The following is an 8,501-nucleotide window of genomic DNA, read 5'->3' as shown; positions in this document are numbered from 1 at the left end:
TCAGTCCAAAAATAAGACAATGGAAAATCCAACCCAAACTGAAAGTGCTGTATACAGATGAGTGTGTCATGAGAGAGCTGTGGTCATGTGACCATGATCTCCATCAACCTCAAATTCAGAATGGTCTTCAGTCCCTTGTGGCATATAAACATTCACCTTCTCTCTCTTCTCTTTAGTTGTTAACTGGTGGTAACTTTCAAAGCACCAAACTCATGAGATTCAGTTGTGAATGAAAACTTCACAGACACAGTTACTAACACAGCTATGAGATGAGTCACATACACACACTATTAAAACATCCTCCATGTCTAGATAAAGACATCTACATTTTCCACCTGCTTTATTTCTAGCAATCTGAATTCTGATAACACATTTACAGTAATGAGGAGAGACAAATAGTTTGTGTCATGATTTGAAAAAAATAAAATAGAAATTATTCTTCTTCTATTTATTTTTGAATAATATTTTGAATCACCCTTTTGTCTTTTTTTGACATGATCAGATTTCTCTGATAAACACAGTTTTTTGGAATCTTTAATGCATCCAACAAATTCACTTCATAAACACTGCCTACATGAACTAAAGTCTCAGTATAATAGATTTAATAAATGTTACAATATTTAATCTTCATTTGAGTGTAGGATCTTTACAGATACAACAAAAATGTTTTCTTCTTCTTTTTGTAGAGGTTCCTAATAAATTAATGTTCATAAAAATGATTCCTGTGACATGTGTTTTGTCTCTAACAGAAAAACCTGAACCTGAACTCACATCAGATCTTAAAGGAGCTGCACTGACAGGAAACTCAGTGACTCTGTACTGTACACTGAAGCTGCAGTCTGCTGGATGGAAGTTTTACTGGAGCAAAGACACACAGAGACGTGAAACTGAGACTGAAACAAATCACTACTTTATCAGATCAGTCAGTGTCTCTGATGGAGGTCAGTACAGATGCAGAGCTGGAAGAGGAAACCCAGTCTACTACACACACTACAGTGATGCACTCTGGGTAAATGTTACTGGTGAGTATGTGAATGAATTACACAGAACAAGTTTACAGAAGATCTGGGTAGAAACACAGTAAATTATATTTACACTCCTACATACAGAGAACAAATAGATTTTACCCAGTATAAAGCTCGAGTGTGAATAAGTGAAGAAGAGAAGGATTGAACTTTTATACTGTACAGAAGAAATGTATGTCTGTGTTTCATGATTTAACTCTGGTACACTGCAGCAACTTCAACACACTAAATCTTTTTTCTACATATTTTTCACCAACATTAATTTTAATAAAACAGTGTCATAAATGTAAATATAATAACATTAATATATTTATTAACAGATAAATCTGCTTCAGTGTCTCTGATCATCAATCCCAGCAGATCTCAACACTTTACTGCTGACTCTCTCTCACTGAGCTGTGAGGACCAGAGAGACTCTACTGGATGGACAGTGAGACGATACACACTCAATCAGACAACTTTTAATTGTTCATCAGTTTCAGGATCTACATGTAACATCAGCTCCCTCTCTCCATCACACACTGGAGTTTACTGGTGTCAGTCTGAATCTGGAGAACGCAGTGATTCTGTCAACATCACAGTACACAGTGAGTCTTTATCACTTCTCATCAGTAGTATTTAATATATAAACCAGACCAAACATAAAAATATATTCTTAATAATAGACATTACATGATATTTCTAATAATAAAATATAAAATCATGTTTACTCTCCTCTGCTGAAAACTTTTTTAATATTTGAAAATAACTGAGGAACTTGATATTTTACTGAACACAGTGTCAGTATCTACTCCAGATAAACAATTACATTAAACATTTCAAGACATGAATCTCTCAGTTTCCTTCTGTAAGTCACGGTTATAATAACTGCATCATTGTAGTGGTATTTCTATAACCTGAGTTAATGATGAAAGCTTGTACACACTGTATATGTTTCATTCACAGCTAGTTTTTATTTTACTGCTGTGTTCTTCTAATAACAAAATTGAACACTAGAATAATTGTCATATTATTACTACATTTCATATAAACAAAAGGCTTAATGACTTTCATTCGTATAACCAGTGATTTCCTACAGTGCAGTTTGTTGTAGATTTCAATATCCATTGATTTGTTTTGGTCATGTGACCTCTTTCCTGTAGTCATCATTTATGGTCCATACCAAGTACCATTAAAAATAAATACAGATCAGGAGTCAGTACAGACATGAAAATCTACCATTCACAGATATTTTTATATAAATATGTATTCTAGATAGATATGTAGTGATGTACAGCAGGTATGTACACAATTATATGTGTTATTTTAAAAACTTACTACTAAAGCAATAAATATTAACCATAAATCCTTTACACTTCTGTCTCAGACACATGCTCAGATCATTTATTTAGCTTAGCACATGTTATTATAGCTCCTAGTTACCTGATATAAAGTGTTCTTTATAGAGGATTCAGCATTTTGCAGCATTTAGAATTGAATATTATTATTTTTGCTGCTATTGTTACATCTTCCACAATCTTCTGGTCTTAAATATGGCAGTTTGTTTCTACAGCAGTGTCACATGGAACAGATCATTAGAGGTCTGCATGTTAAAATTATACTTTTACACACTTTGTGTTTTTATTGTTGCTTTTCTCTTCCTACAGATGGTGATGTGATCCTGACAGTCCTGTCCATCCTGTAACTGAGGGAAATCCTCTGACTTTACACTGTTTATATCAAACACAAAGATCTCAACTGGTATTGATTTCTATAAAAATGATTCAATCATCCAGAATCAGACTACAGGAGTGATGACCATCAGCAGTGTGTCAAAGTCAGATGAAGGTTTCTACCACTGTAAACATCCAGAGAGAGGAGAGTCACTGAAAAGCTGGATTTCAGTCAGATGTGAGGAAATTCTTTCTTCTTATATGAATTCGATTTGTAACAATTAAATTTCACTATGTGGTGTTTAAATAGATAATCAGGTTCCCTTCTTTTTTATACAGATTCACCTTCTTCAGCTACTGGTGTAATTATAGGACTGAGTTTGACTTTCACATTTGTCATCATAATGATCGTAATTATCATGTTGTTTTACCACAAAAAGAAAAAAGGTTTGATTTTCAGTATTTGTGTCTGTAGCACAATAAGCCACACAAAGCCTGATGTCATGATGTATTTGCTATTTCAGATAAATAATGTTGCTTCGAGTGCTTTTTCCACATGTTAATGTTTCACTAATATTTTAACTCACACCACTGCTGTACTTTGTTGAGAAGATGCAGCATATCAGACTCCTTCTACAATAAATCAGGACACCACTCAGCCTCCAGGTCAGTCTGTGATATCAATTAACACCTGATTTTTTTATTTTTTATTTTTTTGGACAAAAGTTAAACGTTTCCTCTAAAGATTTTTATTTTTTGTTTTAATAGCTGATGATAACGTTTATGAAATTGCTGATGTAGCAGCCACAGGTATGGACTATATAGAGTTTTGTAGCTAAATATGAGACAGTGGATATTAAACAATGCAAAGGTTTTTTTGCACCTATTTTTCTCTTCTAGATGTTTCTGCATCTGGAACCAGCTCACAGGCTCTCACTAGAAACCAGAAACAAACCAGTAAGAATATTATCAGATCTATTGTGTAATTGCCTTTAACAACTTCTATAGTTAATGCTGCAGCTAAAAACCCAGATAATATTTTATGAAGTGTAATGATGCACAAGATTTTAATTCAGTGCAATTAAGATAAGATGGTGTTTTTGATACAGTTCAACAAAAATAAACATTACCTGAATAAGTGTATTTATTTACAATTTATTAACATATTCTACATTACAACTGAACATTAACTAAAACACAATAATGACCATGTTAAAATTATTTCAATAATAATAATAATAATAATAATAATAACCTGCTAAGAGTTTAAAAATGAAAGTTGTATGTATGCTTTTTAAGCATGTATTTGGCTAAGCTGTTACTGATGTGTCTCACATGACGACCTGTAAGATGAATGGCGATTATACTGCTGTCACATTGTGCAACATCACATACTGTAGCTGTAAGTGTGTGTTTTTGAACACAAAGTATACAAAGTATAAACCTCTTCATCATCACAGAAATGTGTTCAGCAAAGAAAAAGCTGCCTGAATACAGCAGAAAGTTTGTAAACTGTAAACATGCTGTGTCCATGTTTTATGTTAAATGCACTTGTATTATACTCACACTTTGGGATTTGGCACAATGAAATGATTTGGTCGACAACTTGCTGCACTTCAGGATCATAATTTACCAAAAAACTAAAGTGCTTCACTACAACAAATATTTTAGCTTCTGCTTGCTACTCTATGAAGAATCTACTGTGTTCTATGTTAGCATATTATCTCTTTGCATTTGCAACGCCTCATATAGCTCTTCTGATACAATGTAATTGCAGAATTATTTTTTTAAAGAAGGGACTGTGAGCCTGATTAAGTTGGCAACAATAAAACATTGGTAGTGCCGTGGAGAGTCTGTATAGAGGCGAGTGGAATTGCATTTTATTTTTATTTGATTTGAGGATTTTTGCAGCAGTATATGCAGTCATTTTAGAACTTTGTGAAATGATTCTGATACAGACATAAATGATAAAATAACACTGTGTTTATAATCTTCTATAGATGCTGGTGCAGGACCAAGTGATGTGATTTATGCTGACATTGAATTGAAAAACCAAAAGAAACCAAAGATGAAACAAGGTAGGACTAAAAGTTTTTTGTTTACAGTGCAACATAGCTAATAATTTAGATTTTAATTATAACTTCAATTCTTTTCTACTTATTCATCTTAAAGCATAGTATGCAGCAACATCCATGATTTTTCAGGAACTACAGTGAAAATAATAGAATGTAAAAAATTTAAATGTACAGTAAATGTGTAAAATTCATAGAACAAAAATATGAAAAGTGTGTTTTATCTTAGCGAATACTAAATCAGTTACTGTTGCCATTAGGAAAGAGCAGTAAGGGAGATGATACTGTGTACTCAGAACTGAAGCAAAACACAGATGAAGGTAAGATCTGCTCAAAGAAAATATATTCTCTCTCCACATATTTACATTTGTGGCATTTGGAAGATGCTTTTATCCAGAGTGACTTGCAATGATCTCATTTATACAACTGAATTTAGATTTGGACTGTGATTAATGTAAACACAATGGCTTAGGACTACAGTTTGCACTCGAGTCTCCATCAGTGAACAGTTAAAACCTCTACAGTGATGAAACTATAATGAATGGACATTTGGGGTCACCCAAATGAGGATGGCTTCCTTCTGAATCTGGTTCTTTTTAAGGTTTCTTCCTCATACCAGCTCACGGAGGTTTTCCTCACAACTGCTGCCACTGGCTCGGTTATTAGTGATAAACTTACATGGACTGGTTTTAAATGAAAATGTATTTCGTAATCTATTTACTTCTATTTTCTGCTTTGGGACGATGTTCACTGATAAACGTGTACTACAAATAAAATGTAACAGAATTGAGCAGTTGAGGGTGAAGGTCCTGCTCAGCAGCCCAGCAGTGGCAGCTTGATGATGTTGAAAATTAAACTTGTGACCTTTTATTCAGAATCCAACATCTTAACCACTGAGCCACCACTTCTCCAAATGTATTGTCTTAGCAAACATAGAAATTTACCCTACATTCAGTATTACATTTAGAGTGGTAAACCAGTGACCCACTGTTATGATCACTTGCATTTTTTTTTTTATATATATTAATTTTTTACTATAATATGTAATGTATATTAATATATTTATATATTTATATTAGATTTATTTATATACATTGCTATTTGCAGTTCTGGTTAGATGCTAACTGCATTTCATTGGCTCTGTACTTTACTCTGCACATTGACAATAAAGTTGAAACTAATCTAATGTAATCTAGTCTAAACCCCCCTTTCTGAGCATGCACTCTTCTAGTCACCCCTGTTCTGCAAGAAATAGACTGTTCCAAGCTTCTCCCTGAGTTTGGTGTAGAAAACAGGAAACAAAGTGAAACTGTTTCACTTGTGAAGTTTATAGCAGACAAAAAGAGTAGTTTTTAGGTTTTAGGAGTTTATTGCTTGTGCCTGCAGCACACTGTAAGTAACTATGTATATCATTTGACTGCATAAATGCATAAACTAAGCTTTTGTGACATTTTTGACAGTTTTTACATTTAATTTGTAAAAAGAATTACATGTTGCCTAAATCACATTAGTTACCTTTAATGTCTTTTTATCAATGTACATTTATATCAGTATTATAGTTATTTAAACACTGATATATTGTAGCACCTCCGTTAGTGCATAAAAGCTTTAAAGTTGTTTAGATATCCACAGGGCCTGCATGATGTGTGCATTGTATAAGTAGTTAACAATATTGTATTTTTATATTTCTTTGTGGTAATTATTATTTCACTTAATAATCTATAATTATATCGTCATATATTCTGTAAATGCACATTGACACACACACACACACAGATGTGAGATATCATTCCTGTAACTGGACGGCCTTCAACAAATCTGGACTAATACCAACAATCCACAAGATTTTGGCCAAATTTAATAGAGTAGAAATGAGAACTGAGACATGCAGTACTGTAGGTAACATAAAGACACTGTTTTAAGACATTATGTGTTTGAATTTCAGTAATCAGTTCAATATTATTATCATTTCTGAATCACTCAAACTAAAGACAGTAGATATCTGTGAACATCGCTATTAATTTATTTTGGTAATAAAGTGTGGAATTTACACATGTATACAACAGATGTCCTTGTAATCTCACCAATGTTTAAAAATAAATAAATAAATAAAAAAATCATAAAGCAATTATGACATTTATGTGGCTCCTTCTGCTGAAAACTGATTTATCAGATGCACTGAAAGTTCTTTGTTGTTGTCTAGTATGTGGTTAATGTTGAAGCATAAACTAGCTCATTATCTAGCATCTAGCTGGCTGCTTCATTACATTATGCTTCATAACATAAAACTACGGTGAGCTGCAGGGAGAAGAAGTGGAAATGGCCGAACTAATTATCGAATGTGAATCTGACGCATCTGCACAAACTGAAACTAGCAGCATTGTGATGTTATTACATCTGCTAACTGTCTTTACTTACTTTTATACAAATACATTTTGTGTGTATCAATCTATCTGATCATTGTGAACATTTGTGCGTATATTCTAAAAGTTGGAGAAATGTTTGTAACTGGTTGTATGTGATTTTTAGAAGTTTGCTATGAGATTATGACACAAACATGAAGAATGATAACGTTTCTGTAATCTTTTACAGATGCTGCTGCTGGACCGAGTGATGTGACTTATGCTAAAATTGACCTAAAAAAACTAAAGAAACCCAAGAAAAAACAAGGTAGGAAAAAAATCTTTCAATTAGCAACTGTTTTGGATTTCATTTAAACCCTAGTTTGATTGTCTGTAATCTTAAAACACATTATTCAGTAACCACTATGATAAATGTTAAAACTACCATGAAAATAACTGGAGATGTAACTGTACTGTAGCTGTGGAAGTTTAAAGGTTTAATATGAATAGATTATTATATTAGTTACATTAGTTACTGTTACCCACTAGGAAAGAACAACGAGGGATCTGACACTTTGTACTCAGAGCTGAAGAAGAACATAGATAAAGGTAAGATAAGCTCAAAGAGTAAACACAATCTCTCCAGACAATAGCATTATGTAGGCAAACTAATATTTATGCTACATTTAAACTATATTCAGATGTGTTATAATGATAAGAAATGGAAAAACTATGAAGAGAAACCTGCAAGGAAGAATAAATCTGGACAAATAAGTCTGACATAAATACCATACAAATAACCATACACGTTACTTGATCTAAAGCATTTGGTGGTATTTGTAATCATTTGTATAGTCATTATATAATGAATGATTATTAGTGGTGGGGGGGCAGTAGCTCAGTGTTAAAGGCTCTGGGTTAGTAACTGGAAGGTCGGTGGTTTACGCCCCAGTATCGCCAAGCTGCCACTCTTGTGGCCCTTGAACAAGGCCCTTAACCCTCTGTGCTCCAGGGCTGCTGTATCATGGCTGACCCTGAAAGAAAGATTTTCACTATGCTTTAAAAAAGTACATGTAACAAGTAAAAGGTACTTTTTCTTTTCTTTCTTTACTATTATCACCATTTTTGCTTCAGAAGATGAAAATGTTAAGCCAAAATATCTCTGAGCCGCTCTGGTGGTTGTACTGCTCCAGACCCTTCACACAGAGGACGAGTTTAGCAATTGCTAAGTTACGTGTCAGTTTTTAGACTAAATGTGTTTTCATCTTTCAGTATAATTACAGTGCAAAAGATTTAATTAATTTTACAAATGCACTTAAATGTGCTCAGTAATTAATGGTGCAATAATTAACATAATCGTTAATAAAATATGTGGAATTTGGCAGGAACATTTAGTTGTTTGATTTACAG

At 33.2% G+C, this 8,501-nt stretch overlaps 2 protein-coding genes across 4 annotated transcripts; both read left to right on the top strand.

The window, feature by feature from the left end:
• Positions 1-695: 695 nt before the first annotated feature.
• Positions 696-2,709, top strand: LOC124382538 (Fc receptor-like protein 2). Its single transcript, XM_046844585.1, has 3 exons — positions 696-1,022; positions 1,346-1,612; positions 2,672-2,709. Exons 1-3 carry the CDS (start codon positions 704-706, stop codon positions 2,707-2,709), a joined length of 624 nt encoding a protein of 207 aa, XP_046700541.1. The 5' UTR covers positions 696-703.
• A 47-nt stretch (positions 2,710-2,756) lies between these two features.
• LOC124382537 lies at positions 2,757-8,501 on the top strand. Of its 3 annotated transcripts, none has more exons than XM_046844584.1 (10): positions 2,757-2,915; positions 3,017-3,124; positions 3,290-3,343; positions 3,446-3,487; positions 3,578-3,634; positions 4,678-4,755; positions 5,010-5,069; positions 7,342-7,419; positions 7,641-7,700; positions 8,229-8,501. In XM_046844584.1, exons 1-10 carry the CDS (start codon positions 2,819-2,821, stop codon positions 8,255-8,257), a joined length of 663 nt encoding a protein of 220 aa, XP_046700540.1. In that variant the 5' UTR covers positions 2,757-2,818; the 3' UTR covers positions 8,258-8,501. The 3 variants fall into 3 exon arrangements, 2 of the variants coding, with proteins under 2 accessions (XP_046700540.1, XP_046700539.1); XM_046844583.1 differs by having other exon boundaries at positions 8,226-8,501; XR_006925067.1 differs by lacking the exons at positions 2,757-2,915; positions 3,017-3,124; positions 3,290-3,343; ... (3 more) ...; positions 5,010-5,069; positions 8,229-8,501 and adding an exon at positions 6,002-6,141 and having other exon boundaries at positions 7,641-7,701.

Source organism: Silurus meridionalis, unplaced genomic scaffold, assembly GCF_014805685.1.
Source record: "Silurus meridionalis isolate SWU-2019-XX unplaced genomic scaffold, ASM1480568v1 Scaffold617, whole genome shotgun sequence".
In the NCBI taxonomy this organism is placed as follows: Eukaryota; Metazoa; Chordata; class Actinopteri; order Siluriformes; family Siluridae; genus Silurus; species Silurus meridionalis.
Note: the sequence above shows the minus strand (reverse complement) of the source record. Positions and strands in the feature narration are given on the sequence as shown.

What these genes read in the sequence shown, in the direction of transcription:
- LOC124382537 (XM_046844583.1), top strand. Translation starts at nt 2,819, where the DNA reads ATGACCATCAGCAGTGTGTCAAAGTCAGATGAAGGTTTCTACCACTGT. An exon ending in AAGCTGGATTTCAGTCAGAT is followed by an intron (nt 2,916 to 3,016) that starts GTGAGGAAATTC and finishes TTTTTTATACAG; the next exon opens with ATTCACCTTCTTCAGCTACT. An exon ending in GAAGAAGAACATAGATAAAG is followed by an intron (nt 7,701 to 8,225) that starts GTAAGATAAGCT and finishes TTTTTGCTTCAG; the next exon opens with AAGATGAAAATGTTAAGCCA.
- LOC124382538 (XM_046844585.1), top strand. Translation starts at nt 704, where the DNA reads ATGTTCATAAAAATGATTCCTGTGACATGTGTTTTGTCTCTAACAGAA. An exon ending in ACTCTGGGTAAATGTTACTG is followed by an intron (nt 1,023 to 1,345) that starts GTGAGTATGTGA and finishes ATTTATTAACAG; the next exon opens with ATAAATCTGCTTCAGTGTCT. An exon ending in TGTCAACATCACAGTACACA is followed by an intron (nt 1,613 to 2,671) that starts GTGAGTCTTTAT and finishes CTCTTCCTACAG; the next exon opens with ATGGTGATGTGATCCTGACA.